Source organism: Solanum tuberosum, unplaced genomic scaffold (genome assembly GCF_000226075.1).
Source record: "Solanum tuberosum cultivar DM 1-3 516 R44 unplaced genomic scaffold, SolTub_3.0 scf00438, whole genome shotgun sequence".
In the NCBI taxonomy this organism is placed as follows: domain Eukaryota; kingdom Viridiplantae; phylum Streptophyta; class Magnoliopsida; order Solanales; family Solanaceae; genus Solanum; species Solanum tuberosum.
Window position 1 is genome coordinate 35,349 of NW_006239360.1, and position 15,274 is coordinate 50,622.

A 15,274-nucleotide genomic window follows, 5' to 3' on the forward strand; every position below is an offset into this window, starting at 1 on the left:
AAAAAAACTCCATATTTGATTAGCCTGTTATAAGATGATGATAATATATATATAGATTAAAAATTAAGGATTATGAATCATGAATAAAAAAAATAAAAGAAAAGAGAAAAATACTTACCTTAGACCTCAAATGAAAGATATAATGAGTATATATATGCAAAAATAGAGTATGAATAAGTAAATGGATGCTGCCAATTAATTACTGGTGATTAAAAGCATCAAGAAGTAATCGATGCTGTGTGGGCTAAAGCAATAAATAATTTCCTAATTTAATTGCTCATTATGCTAAATGCTAATAATGAGGAAAGGAAGTTACTTTTTTTTTAAAAAAGATTATTGAATAGAAAATGATGAAAAAAATTCAAAATTATGGGAAAATAGATAAATAGCAATACTGATCAATAAGGCATGCCACATCAGCTTTGCCTATTTTCAGCTTTATATATATATATAGATTCCACCCTTCAAACATCTTTTTTGCTACCTGCTCCACTTTATGTGACTTCACTTTCATTTTTAGTAAAGCTACCAGACCCATATTTTCTTTTTTTTACAGAGGATTTCCACCTCCCTTTGCTTGTTATGGGCATTCAAACCCCTAACATTCCAACAAAGTATATTATCCACTTCCCCGAGGAGACAATACATTGCCCCCCTCATGCAGTATTGGACTATTGTGTGCCATTTCACTAGTACTTCCTTCGCCCAAAATATTAAAAGGATTCAACTGTACCACATTCTCCTTTCTCTGCTTAGATCTATTATGATGTGTTGGAGTAATCCACCTCGTTTGTTTAGTGTGCTCCCTTTCCTTCAATCCCTCAGGACTAGCAACCATTTGCATTTCGTTCTTCCCCTTTGATAATTCTCCTTTGTCCACATCAGGCATATCTGGGTGCTGCCTCCCCTTTCTACACTTCTTTCATTGTAACATTCTTCTTCCTACATTCTATTTCAGAGTGTCCATACTTTTTACAGTGCTTACACAACATAGGTTTCCAATCATATTGGATTTTTTGTTCAATGAGCAGACCTTCTCATTCTTGAAATACACCATATCTGGCAACTCAGTATCTACTTCAACTTCAATCAGTAATCGAGCAAAGTTTAGACCTATTTTCCGCTCAGTGTTCCTATCCACCATCAGCGGCTTCCCAATTAGGCTTCCAATCTTGCTCAATCCTTTAGGCCCCCAATATTTAATATCCAGTCCATGAAGTTTCACCCAAATTAGTACTGTGTACAACTCCTCACGCGTAAACTCCATCTCTTCATGCCAAGCTTGAACTATGAAAGGCTTATTATCAAAGTGGTATATCCCACCTTGCAAAACAGATGTTTGCATAATCAAGACACAACTTCCAATGCAAGTGTCTACGATCGTACAATAGTATGTAACCCAGCCAAGGGTTGGGGTCGAGTCCCAAGTGAGTGGGCTTGAGAATTAATAGAAAAATAAAATCAAATTTCTAATAAGTCATAGCTAAAAACATTATCGAATATAAACATGTTAAATCTAAGGGGTGACACAAGCGTCAATTATCAATGGGGTTTGTCACAAGTAAGTAAAAACAACAAAAATCCAAAGAGTACTAATCAAAGAGAGGGGATTTTTGGGATGTGATAGAAATACGGGTTAGACTAGATCGTTGGGTACATGCTTTTGATAGTAATTTCGTTGAATATTTGTGACTAGGCTAGACTATAGTGGGGGTAAGCTTTCTCTCAAACAACTTACCCCGAATCAAATGAGTTTCTCTCGTACACCCACTTGCCGCATGTAGAACAACCTCCGTCTTAGCCCACACACTCTCTCGAGCTGAGTGTGTGGGATAAGGACTAGGGTTCACTCTCTCGAGCTGAACCTCATGTCGACCTACTCCCACCGGCCATCAATTTAGTAGTCTTAGTTTTACAACCTCTCTCTCGCGCAAGCCGAAAACACAAAGGTGAAATCGTATTTGCAATTACAATTTTATTAAGTTCCAACACAACTACTAAACGAAATCACATCTAAACAACAAATAAACTATCAGCAAGCAAGACTCAATAATTAATCTAATCCATATTCATAAAATCACACCCCAAGAATTGGGGTTTTAGCTAGATATGTAAAAGAGAGAGAAATTTTATACCAAAATGAGTTTGCATTCAAATGGATATGAAGATTTTTAGTCTCAAAACAAGCCAAGAGTGAAGTAATCCAAGAGACCCAAACCCAAATTGTTGGGAGTTGAAACCCTTTGAATCTTCAAGTTCTTCAAAACCCTCTCCAAACTTAGAACTCAAAAATCTATGTTAAAAATTATATATTAAAAAATCTCATCTTAAGTTACAACTCTCAACAAGTATTTATAGTTTTCAAAAATCTGTGTTGCAGCGGATCATTCAGCGTCGTTAGTCGAGATCGCCGATCAACTCGGCGATCCGCCCTTTGGTAGGTTTCATCGTCGTCTTGTTCTATCCTTCAGCATCGTCATGTTTTGGATCATTAGGCAACATAGTACTGTTTTGCGGAACTGTTCGGGGACACGCCGACTGCTCCTTTTCACCGTCGATTTGATCCTTTGTTTCAGGGTTCAGCACACTGGAACAAAAGGCAAGGGTAAGACCTTTTAGCGACTCGTCGAATGAGTTCGGCGATTCTCAGATCTTCATTTCTTCGTTCTTTCAGCTGTCTTTGTTCTTTTTTTGCTAAGTAGTGTTGATGCTTTCCCTCAAACTCCAAATACCTGAAACTTAAGGGTTTTCATCAGATATTGAGATAAAATATGCATTTGAGGACACTAATTCTATCAAAATATAGCCCTAAATGAGTCCAATTTGTGAACTCATCAAAGACCTCACTCTTTCCCTCAAGAGTATCAAACCTCACCAACACTATCCCGTTCTTCAACATAGAGACATTATTGATTCCAAACTTTCCCTACTGCCTTCGAATATATCCATTTAGTACTGCAAATGGTGGATGGGCTCCAAGTACATAACAAACCATTGCATTCTTCCAATAATCAATTTCAGATGTAATATCTTCCAGATCTATTTCACACACAGGTATCTGACCTTGAGTGATGGGAGAAACAAAGTTCAGCTTGAAACCTGCATTGGATGTTTTTGTGATGTCAAAATTGTCCCAAATCGAGGGTTTCCGTCTCACCTCATTTTCAGATTCCATTTCATTTGCCCATGACTTCCTTGCAGACATGTTTGGGGAGTATATTGCCTCATTCCACTTCTTTAGTATCGATTTTGGGCTACTTACTATTTCATTCTCTTTTGCCTTCACTTTTTCATTAGATTCCGATGCAATTGTTGTTTCAATATCCAATTGCGTTGGTAATTCATCCCTATTACACTCCCTCCCCCAGAAGTTAGGTTTTGAGAAATCCCGACCTGGTTTCCTTGATTACCCTTTCTTTTCTGTAGGTGATTCATCTGCTTCATGCTTTCCTGAGCTTCAGCAACCTTCTGAGTAGGAATCTGAGCTCTCCTTCCCATGGAAGTGCACGTTAAGCTAACATGCACTGAGAGAGTTTGGATTGAGAGTTAACCATGACCTTTTTATTCATGAATGAATTTGTACAAAAATGCACTCAAGTGAGTCCAACAAAAACCAAATAAAAGCAAAAAATCAGCCCAGCCCAATACTTTCTCTCCTTTCTCCTTTCTAGCTGGACTCTTCTTTTCATCTTTCTTTTTCTCTTTTGTACTGACGTTGTTGTCCGGTGAATACCGTGGGATGTTTTTGGGTTCGACAGAGGTGCCTAATCATAAAACTTAGTTGAGCGAACTCTTTGTAAGTAATCATCTTCGCCTTTCCTTTATGTTATGTTGCTCCTCTTGGTCCTTTGGCCACCAAATATTTGCAGCTGAGGTAGTGATGGAGATATTCGTGATGCTCAGACGCTTCCTCCTTTACAACCCCTCCTCAAGATCCATTTTCCCAGTCCATATTCGACCCTAGCCCTCCACTTTTGCTGGTGACTCCTTTTTGTAAGCTGACATAGCATAGGTTAGGTAGCTTAAATTTCTCACATTTATTAAGCCCTGTAAATGGCTAAAGTAGTTGATGAAAATATCATAACTATGAGACATGAACTTGCTTTGGTAATCTTTCTTCATCATTGCATGTTGTTATTTATTCTCGGGGCTCTAATTCTTAAATTAGAAATTTGTGCTTTGTCATTGTTTAACAGTTTTCAACATTCTACTAGTAGGAGTAAAAAAATTGTTAGCATTAATTAGGGTAAACTGTTGATCCAATGCCACATTTTCTAGCTTGTCTGCAAGTTGATTTGCCTCTCTAAATGCATGTTTAACTGTAACTTGTGATTGTCTTATTTCTTCAATCTGAACTACTAACTACCATAGAATCATCCATAATAATCTTTCTTAAACTGAGTGAGTCAGTTTCAAGAATTATATTAAGTAAATTAAGATCCCGGCGTCTCCTCAATGTCATTAGGATTACAGTAGCCTCTGCCTCTATATTTGTAGCAATTCCTATACATCGAGCCTCTGCACTAATAAGATCAGCATTGGCATTTCTGATGCAGAAGGCATATGAATTCTCCCCCGAATTTTCCTTACTAGCTCCATCAGTATTGCACGTCATCCACCCTTGCTCTGATATTTCCCATCTTATGTCAACCAATGAATTTTTGATTTGTATTTCATTAGCTTGACTACTATTCCCTCATACTCTTTTGGTATCTCAATCCATGTGTATTTCAATTTGAAAGCGATGTATGGATACCATTGTTTGTTGTAGTAGATATTCATATCTCACTTCTTTTCCATGTCTTCTATTATTTCTTCTTTTTCATAACTCCCACATTAACAGAGTAGGGATGACCCTGTATATGTATCTTAATTTAATTGGGGCTGGTTCATTTCACCACATTTTTATCAATTGTTGTAGTTAATCTCCTTTCATGCTAATTCCTGCATAAGAAGAAAAAAAATCTTCATAGCCTTTGAGCTAATGAGCTATTAGAAATAAGTGGGACATAGTCTCTTGTGCATACCTTTCACAATAGTAGCATCTTCAGTCCAATGAAACCCTCATCTCCCTCAGGTTGTCTTCAGTGACAATCCTTCATTTTCATACACTCCATTGAAAAAGCTGATTTTGAAAGATATACATTTCAACCAAATGTTGTCCAACCATTCTTGTCGTAGTCTTTTTTCCTCACTAGTTCATATGTAGACTTTACTGAGAAATTACCACTGGTATTAGGCATCACTTTCTCCAGATTCCATGTTAGTGTTGATCTTCTGCACTATGAACTTTGTCATTTCTTCTAATATCATGCCTAGTAGTTTTTCTTTATTCCATTCCCCAATTCTGATGCATCTTTTAACTTCAATATCTTCCACCTCCCCCTGACATCCTCAGTGAAGTATAATGCTCCTTGTTTAGTCCAGTTATCAAATAAAAAATTATAGTTTTCTGATTTGATTTGCCACCCTATCTCATGTTTTGTCTCATCCTTTACCTCCACCATTTTTTTCCATGCATGTGAAGCCCCTCTGCCCCCTCCCCCCCCGCAATAACTGGGTGTTGCCTTTTATAGTATTTGTGCCATATAAATGTGCTCCATAATGATCCTATTGAGACCCTTAATCTCCACCAAATCTTGCTAAATAGGGCTTTAGTTACTTCATGGAGTGATCTAAAACCCACTCTCCCTTTTATCTTGGGTAAGCACATATCCTCCCACATAATCCAATGTTTTTCCTTTTCTCCCCTTCTTCTGCACCAAAAATAACTTGGCAAAAACTTGGTGCATTTGTTCTATGAATCCTCTGGTAGGGTTCCTAGCTGATAGATATACACTGGCATAGACTGCATAACATGTGCGATTATCACATATCGTCCCACATAGGATAAGAACCTATTTTGCCAGCACATGATTCTCTTTGCTACCTTCCTTAGTATGTCTTCATAGTGTACCTTGTTCTTCTTCCCATAATAAACATGACATCCTAAGTATGTAAAAAGGAAGGTTCCGCTTTCGGGAAGAACATAGAATAGTAGAAGATCCAGCATGCAGAACACGACGATCATTATAAATTCACGAATTAGAAATGTTGTAATATACTCTTTCCCATAACCATTTTTATACATGTGAGTTTTCTCAATCTGATTCCCATTGCTAGAGGTGTTTCTTCATGTAGATAAAAAAAACTCTTCTCCATGTTTATTATTTGATCAGACACCTTTTGAAACCTCCTAAGCACCACATCATTTTTATAACTGAGTATCTATCTCTAGACCCAAACAAAATTGTATCACCAACATATGACAAATGATTAATCTCTGGAATCCATATTGGCATTCCATATCATCTATACCTCTCATCTTCATGTAGTTTGTTCAGCCCTCTTGCAAGCACTTACAACTGTAATGATAAACAAAGTGGGTGATATGGGATCACCTTGTTTTAGTCCCCTAGTTGAAGTGAAAAAACCTTATGATCTTCCATTTACTAGAACCGAGTACCATTTGTTTGAAATGAGCCTCAAAACTATGTCAATAATAACCTCTGAGAATCCAAACTTTCGCAACACCTTTGTTAGAAAAATTCAAAACATTCGATCACACGCCTTTTCATGTTCAGTTTTACCACAACATTATGATACTTGTTCCTTTTCTTACTATCTCGGATAATTTTTTGGGCTAATAAGACATTCTTTGTGATGCTTCTCTCCTTTACAAATTTCGGTTGGTTCTTGGAGATAATCATTGGAAGCGACCTTGTTATTCTCTCATGAGTAATCTGGATACTATTTTGTTCATGAAAGTGCTCAAACTAATTGGTCTTAGGTCCACAAAGCTTTTAACTTTTTATTTCTTTGGGATAAGTACCAAGTTAGTATGAGTAATGAATCTAGGAAGTTGTTGCCCGCAAAAGAATTCCCTTACTATGTTAGTGACATCATCTTCAAGATTACTCATTTTTTGAAATAGCACAAACATCATAAATTCTATTAGCTTAGTTTCTAAATACATGCTCTCACATCAATTTAGGAAACTAGCTTCCATACTACTTTTTCTTCATCAGATAAGGAAAAGGCATAGATTCCCCCACCCCCTCCACCTACGAACCTTTCTTGAAAAGTTAGACGTTTAAATTATCAAGAATACTTATTACACACATTTACTACTTAAAATTGAATTTATTTACCCCCTAAAACTGATGTGGGATAAAAATAAAAGTGTGTGGGTCAGAAAAGTAAAAGATCAAAATTCTCCTTACAACCCACATACCCATCTCTTCTTCTCCACACCCCATCCTCCCTTCTTCTTCACACCTCACCTATTATCCTCTTCTTCTTTATTCTTTATTTTTCATAATAACCTTAAAACACAACTTTTTTTATTCACAATTTGGGTTAATTTTTTTGTAAGATTATTTCAAATAAATTAAAAATACTAATAAAAATTCAATCTTTCTTTTTTACTAACCTTTGAAAATTTGGAACTATGATGTTTAGGCATACGAAGTTCAGAGGAAGGGGGTGGGGGCGGTGGGCATAACACCATCGTGATTTTCTTCATTTACTCCCCATTTTGAATCTTGATTTTCTTCAAAACCCATAAATCTATCTACCTGAAATTTTTAAAGAATTGAACTTTAGTTCAACTGGATTAAAGAATTGAAGGTGATATAGTGATGGTGAAGAACAAAGAATCAACAGTGAAGGTGTCTGGGCATAATTTTGCAGGTGAAATAAGAGATAAAGTGAGTGTGATTTAGCGATGAAGAAGATATAATTACTAGAAAATTTTAATAATTAATTAGGAATCAAGTATAAATTTAGTTTCCTAATTATGAAACATAAAATCATTCATATTTCTACTAATGAATCTAACAAAAACCAGTTTTTGGGGTACAACAAGAGTTTGTATTCTCAAATGATACCAGAGGGATTTGCATGTATTATGAAAACTCTATTTTCTCTACGATTAATATCTTCTTTATCTTCTTTCGAAGGCAAAAAAATTTCAAATCTCATAATTTACGATCAATTCATTCTGCATTTCCTTTTTTAGAGGACAATTTTTCACATCCAAATTATGTATTAGATATACTAATATTCTACCCTGTTCATTTGGAAATCTTGGTTCAAACTATTCGCTATTGGGTAAAAAATGCCTCTTCTTTACATTTATTACGATTCTTTCTCCAGAAATATTGTGATTTGAATAGTCTTATTACTTCAAAGAAGCCCGATTACTCTTTTTCAGAAAAAATAGATCACCAAAATTTCGCGATCCGCACCAAATTTATTCCAATTTCAAGAGCTCGGATCATATCGGTATATCATAAAATAGAGTTAACAAAAGAAAAGTCAATTAATAATAAAAAAGATATAAAAAATATGATTTATGGCGCTGATGTGGTAGCGAGTATAATACACCACATATTATGGAGTGGTGTTACATGTCTCAAGGTGGTATTAAAGGTTTGTAATAAGTCATCGTGATAGTTTAAGCGTATAACTGATTTTTTTGGGACAAGTTCATGAGGAAATTTTGCATTTTCCCCACCAGATAGATATATCTAGCTCACTCAGATACATGTATATAGGATACATGCGACTCAAATTAAATATAATTTGTTCTAGATATATTATATGCAAGCCTGATTCACATGTATCTAAGATACACTCTCTCTTTCGATCGCTCGCCTCTCTGCCTATAAAAGTATCTGCTATCAAAAGCTTGTTGAATCTCTCACCCCCCCCCCCCCAACCCTCCCCCTCCTCTCCCCCCCCCCCCCCCCCCAACTCTCCTATCTCGCTCGCCTCTCTCCCTATGTATTTGTGTTTCAAAATATATTTCGTATCAAAACTACATGTATATCTAGTATCAAATATACATGTATTTAATATAAGAAAAATACACTAATACCTTCTTCAGCGTATCGTGCATAGAGAAAGAAATAGGAGTGGAGGGTGGGGGACAACAAAAAGAGAAGGAGAGATCGAGTGATAGGAAGAGAGAAGAAAGAGGGGAGAGAGAGCGAGAGAGAAGGAGAAAGCAAGAGGAAAATTTGAAGTATTGGTGTATCTAACTTGAAATCTAGTATAATTATTAAATAATGAGATAATATATAATTATTTCAAATTATAAAGTAAACTAGTATTTATGATAGAAATATTTATAGAGAAAATTCCAGAAATAGCAAAGATAAAATAGACATAATAAGACTCTATAGCTATAGTTTTGGTAATTGTCCTATATAACTATAATTCCATTTTGCTATGGGGGCTGCGGTTTGTATATTTTGCTTGCAAATATACAAACAAGGTAAGTATATATATATATTCTGTATTTATACATTTAGAAATTTTTCAGAACTCCGTTTTATATTTCGTTTATCAATATACAAACATAGTAATTTATTATGATTTTTTCATAAATATACAAATAGCTAGGGTAAGCATATCCATATTTTGAATTTATATATTCAGGAACCGAATTATACAAATTCTGGATTTATACAATTAGGAAACCGAATAGCAAAATTTCGCAAAACTATAGCCACATAATAAAAATAATCGAAACTATAACTATATTAAATAATATACTCTAGATGTTTGTTAGTTCCTATAATTTCCCATATTTATATGGTTAGATAATTCCATTTTTTTGAAAGTTGGGCCAAACGAACGGACTATTATGGCAAGGCAACGAATGAGAATGAATGTCAGGCCCAAGATTGGAAGGCAGCAGCCATAGTAAAAGTAGGGTTTTGGTGTGTGGTTCTCGCTCCCTACAAAGTGAAAGAGAAGTGCTGTAGTCTGCCTCTTTGCGGCTAAGCTTTCAGCAACCATGGGTATGCATATCAAAGTTCTCCATTTTCTCTCTCTCCCCTTCTCTGTAGATTCATTTTATCTTCTCTTTGTGTAGTTTTGTTAATTAGTATGCCATTTTTTTTTGTATAAAATGGATATAAGGTATCTCACGAGACTCTATGCACAAGAGGCGTGCCACTGGTGGCAAGAAGAAAGCGTGGAGGAAGAAGCGAAAGTAAGTCATAGTCTTTGTCTGTTGTGTTTCCTGTCTCCATTCTATGTCTCTCTCTGTCTGCTTATTTTATTTAGCAATTTTCCGTTGTCAGCCACTTCTGCTACTGAAATGGATCCTAAAATAATTGTTGATTAGTTTATATGTTAGGTTGTAGGTTAGAATTGGTTTTCACCAGTAGCTTTATATTCATGGATTCATGATTTGACCTGAGAATGAGTTGATGATTTCAAACAGCCATTTGAAGCCTATAACTTGAATGGATTATAACTTGGCTTTTTTTTCCTAATTAAGAAGTGTCTTTCCTACGAGACTCGTAAATTTTATACGAGAATATCCCCTATTGCTGTGCTCTTTTATTTCATCTGTAAGAACAAGGAAATTTTAATTATCGTAATAGTAGCTGAAACCAGGGGCGGACCTACATGGAGTCTAGGGTTCATTCGAACAATTATTTGATTCACATGTATATACTTACTGATGAACCCCTCAGCATAAGCCAAGGGCTTGGTTCAGTGGTAATGGGGGTTCAAGATTTCATAGAAATGTACGCGGCTTTGCAGGTTCGAGCTGGGTAACAATGTTTTGTTTTCCAGATTTTCATTTTAATTTCTAAATAAATGAAACATCCGTATAGACATTTTACTGGGTATTGAAAAATAAATTTCTTTTCTACTTTTATAAAATTAAGTAAAACTTATAACTGTTTTAAGTTTTCATAATTAAAATTTAAAAAATACATTTTCTCTCACTCATTTTAAGTCAAAGGTTTAATTTATATTTGATTAAGGAACAATATAATTACAAGTGAGATTAACTAAATAGGATTGGATTCGGAAGTATTCCTAGTTTCAAAAAATTGAGTGATGTATATATGCAACTTTGACGGAGACAAGACCCATAATTAACACTAAAAAAAATGCATTCTCTCGCACTCATTTTAATATTATGTCAAACACATACTTCCTCGGTTTTATTGTTCGTGTTGCGGTGGAGTTAAATTTTATTTAGTTGCTTATATCTGATCCGACCCGTCCATATATGAGTATATGACCCGCCCGACCTGCTTATTTGTGAATACTATTACCGAGCTTACTTATCTTTTTGAACCCCTCGATACGCTTCTGGCTGAATTATTCATTAAGAATTGATAGTAAACTTGTTGAGGTCCACAGTGATTTCTTTATAGCTTTTCCAACCTAGGAATCCGGTGCTCTACCTTTTCATGATGGAACTAACTAGCCTTTGCATGATAAATCTGCTAATCTGTGTATTAGTTGTGGTACTAGATTCTATTTTATTTATAGGAGAGATAATTATGTATTTGCAAAAGAGAACCTAATAAGAGAATCCAAATAGCAAAAATGATTTAATCAACTGTAACGGGAGGACTTAACTTTCTGTAAATCTTAATGATTTGATAGACTATAAGTAGGCATTGTTAGCTGACCTTCAGGTCGGGCTGGGGCTCTGCGCTCTTTCTTTCTGTGTGGGACGATACCTGGCCATACATTTCAAATATTTTTTTTACTTTATATGGAATTTATGAAGTTGGAATTGAAGAGGGAGTTGTGTTTGATTATACTTTTTACTTTAGTTGCGCGGACTCTTCATTTTTGATGCCGCACCCGTGTCGGATTCTCCAAAAATACACTACTTTTGGCGAATCCGACACGCACCCGTTGAAATTTTTGAAGAGTCCGAGCAACATAGCTTTTTACAAAGTAGAGAAGTGAGCACTTTATTTGGAATTTATGATGATGGAGTTCGAAAACTGGTTTGGAACACTTATCCAATTTAGAATATAACTTCAAGTTGGGTTTGTAAATTTTATAACCAAACACTGTTTTTGAAATAAAGTTAAAATGTTCCGGAAAAAGTGGATAAATCTCATGGCCAAACGGCTATATGTCCAGAAAAACTATAAATCAACTTTACAAAAAAGGCTACAAATCATTCTACAATTGATTTATTCTAGGATATTTCAATTAATTTGATCTAGTGAAATGGAAGTAAATCAGTTCCTACAGATAATCTGTATAATGTAGCTTGAGTAAATCAAGTTGCAGAAGATGAACATACAGTCTGTTGGAAAATGATGGTTGGATAAGTCGTCTTCCTGTAACCTGCAGAACGATGTGTTAAACCAAGCTTTTATCATTTGAATATTATATGGATAAACTATTATGTAAATCACTGTATTTTGGCTGCATTCTCTGAATCTAATCATTTCCTTGAATTCTTTGAAGGTATGAACTTGGCCGCCAGCCTGCTAATACAAAGCTCTCAAATAACAAGACAGTCAGACGAATTCGTGTGCGTGGTGGTAATGTAAAGTGGAGGGCACTGAGATTGGATACAGGAAATTACTCATGGGGTAGTGAGGCAGTCACACGTAAAACTCGTATCCTTGATGTGGTTTATAATGCCTCAAACAATGAACTTGTTCGTACACAAACACTGGTCAAGAGTGCAATTATTCAAGTTGATGCTGCACCATTTAAACAATGGTACCTCCAGCATTATGGTGCTGACATTGGTAGGAAGAAGAAGGGTCCCGCTAAGAAGGAAACTACTGAGGTACTCGAAACACATACCATTCATCTTAATTAGTAATTGTTTGAGTTAATTATTTGTGATGACTACAATTTATGAACTCTGATGACACTGTCTCAGTGTCTACATGCCAAATGATTTGCAAGTGCTGAATGAATTCTTCCAATATATTCTGATACTTCTTATTCTTGGCTGATACAGGAAGGAGGAGGTGCTGCTGCTGCTGCCGAGGAAACTAAGAAGAGCAACCATGTTCAGAGGAAAATTGAGAATCGTCAAAAGGACCGTACACTTGATCCTCACCTTGAAGAGCAATTTGGTGGTGGTAGGCTTTTGGCCTGCATCTCTTCCCGCCCTGGTCAATGTGGCAGATGTGATGGGTAAGCTTTTATGCTCAATACTTTGCTTCGTGCTTCATAAGAATAATGTTCAGTATTTTGATTTGCCGTTATGCTTTAATTGAAAACTGATAGGTACATTTTGGAGGGAAAAGAGCTTGAGTTCTACACGAAGAAACTACAGAAGAAGAAAGGCAAGAGTGGAGCTGGTGCTGCTGCTTAACTGGTGCTACCAGAATCTTCAGACTAGTTTCATATTGTTGTAATTCCAATTTTGGGGATATGTGATTCTGTATGCAGTACCTTTTATTTTCTTTCTTGTACTCTTACCAAAGACTACTTTTCTTTATAATTATCAGCTTTTCCATGGTCTGTCCCAGTTTCTCTTGAAGGTTTTTTGGATTAAGTGGGAATGAGATTCATGATCAGTTTTGTCTGATAAGAGTGGTTCCTGCATTTTTATTTAATAGAGCAATGATTAAATGTGGTCAGAAGGAGAGTTTTTTTGATTTAGCACCAAAGCTGCAAAGACATAATGATGCTCTAACATGACGTGGATGATCAATAACTATTCCTAGCATCTAGGATAATACATAATCAACCTCTTTAAACTTGCAAGAATGTTTCTTCAAACACTAATTATGTTATGTTTAAATACAACATTTCAATTTCTAATGAGGTGTTCCAATTAGAAACTTTTAGTTCAAATTATTGTTTTTAAGTATGTTTTCACTTGTCTATCATGCAGTTCAGTTAAATTTTAGACATTTTTTGGATGAGGTTAATGTGTATTTGGTTAATTTAATTATCTAATAGGCGAATGAAAATATGCTCAATGGTTGAAATTTTAATTGAAAGTGTATAATTGAAATATTTCAGTAGAAGTTGAGGTGTATCAATTAGTACTCCATGTGATTTATATTACTTAATCCTTGTTGACCTGACACTCTTTAAGAAAATGGTAGCATGAATAGAAAACAAAACTCTAGAAAAATAAAATATTTATTTTTAATATAGAGTCTAGCTGACCAAGTAAAATGAAACGGAGAGTACGACATAACGTACATAGACAAGAGCATAAAGAAAGACCACAAGACAATAAGGGGTTGTTTGGTAGAAAAAAAATAACGCAGGGATTAATAACACATGGATTAGTAATGCAGGGATTAGTATTGCATGATATATTTTTTATCAAGTGTTTGGTTCATTGCTTTTGACCTCATCTTGTGCTTGGATTAAAACTCTACAAAAAGTTTCTTTCCAATTATACCCTTGCATTATTATGAGATTTTCTATTTTATGTAATCGATCAAGGTATATAATTGTCGGGACAATATTATTTTTTATGACCTTCTAACTAGCTAGGAGAAACAATTTTGTTGTCATGTTTGCTATTTTCTCACTTGAATTATTCGAGGGTAAACAATTATTATCTTAATGAATTAATCACTTAAAAAATGTTAATTTTTAATTTAGAATAGATAGACCATCTACATTAAAACCAAAAAGACGGTAAACAATAGTGAAATCGAATAAATCATCTACATTTACACATAAAAATTACAAGTTGTAGTTTTAATATGTATGCAATTTATAAATTGTTCAAAATACAAATAATTAAAAACCACATAGAAATCAATAAATAATATATTAAATTAAGATCACAAACGTCATGTGGTGATATATTTGCCTTTTCAATTAGAAAATGTTAAAGAACTCACATTTTAAATATTGTATTGATATGTATTGCATTTATTTATGAGAAAATACATAATTACCTCATTAAAGTAAGACCTATTTTTTAAGAAGACACTTCAACTTTGCGGGGGTCCTAGTACCCCCTTAAACAATTTTAAAGTGTTGTAAATATCCCATTTTTCAGCCACCCTCAATTGCAAGAAAGGAAGTGCAATCACACACCAATTACTATCTGCCACGTGTTAAATTTTAATTTTTAATCTTTATTTTTTTTTCTTAATTTATTTACTTCATTTCCTTTTTCTTTGTTCTTTTTTCTCTTTCTTCTTCTTTCTTCATTACCCTCCTCTGCTCTTCTTCAACCCTTCTAGCTACCATCACCAGAATTCCTCGATGTAGCCGCCATCTTCCTCAATCCTCATGAGTAGTCTTCATCATGTCACTATTATAATACCATCTCCACCGTTAATATCATCAAATCATTGTTAAATCAAAATAAAATTACTTACAAATTATAAATTGAAAATCAATAATCACCTCCAATCTACCATCTCCTTTTCAAAATTACAACAATTATGCAGCGGAACTCCATTACGATGAAGGTAATGAAATTCTATAATACTCTCAAATCGAAGAAATTTCT

The 15,274-nt window shown here is 34.8% G+C and overlaps 2 protein-coding genes across 2 annotated transcripts in view; one reads left to right on the forward strand and one right to left on the reverse strand.

Annotated features, from left to right (window-relative positions):
• Positions 1-889, reverse strand: part of LOC107058114 (uncharacterized) — a 4,763-nt gene extending 3,874 nt beyond the window's left edge. The window contains exon 1 of the mRNA XM_015303449.1: positions 734-889. Coding sequence (XP_015158935.1) covers positions 734-889 — 156 coding nt within the window. The remainder of the gene's footprint in view (positions 1-733) is intronic.
• Positions 890-9,832: 8,943 nt separating this feature from the next.
• Positions 9,833-13,300, forward strand: LOC102577693 (uncharacterized). The gene is given in 5 exon segments (NM_001287922.1): positions 9,833-9,848; positions 9,970-10,042; positions 12,289-12,619; positions 12,797-12,975; positions 13,069-13,300. Coding segments are annotated over 5 exon segments (675 nt in total). The 5' UTR covers positions 9,833-9,844; the 3' UTR covers positions 13,157-13,300.
• The last annotated feature ends 1,974 nt before the right edge of the window (positions 13,301-15,274 follow it).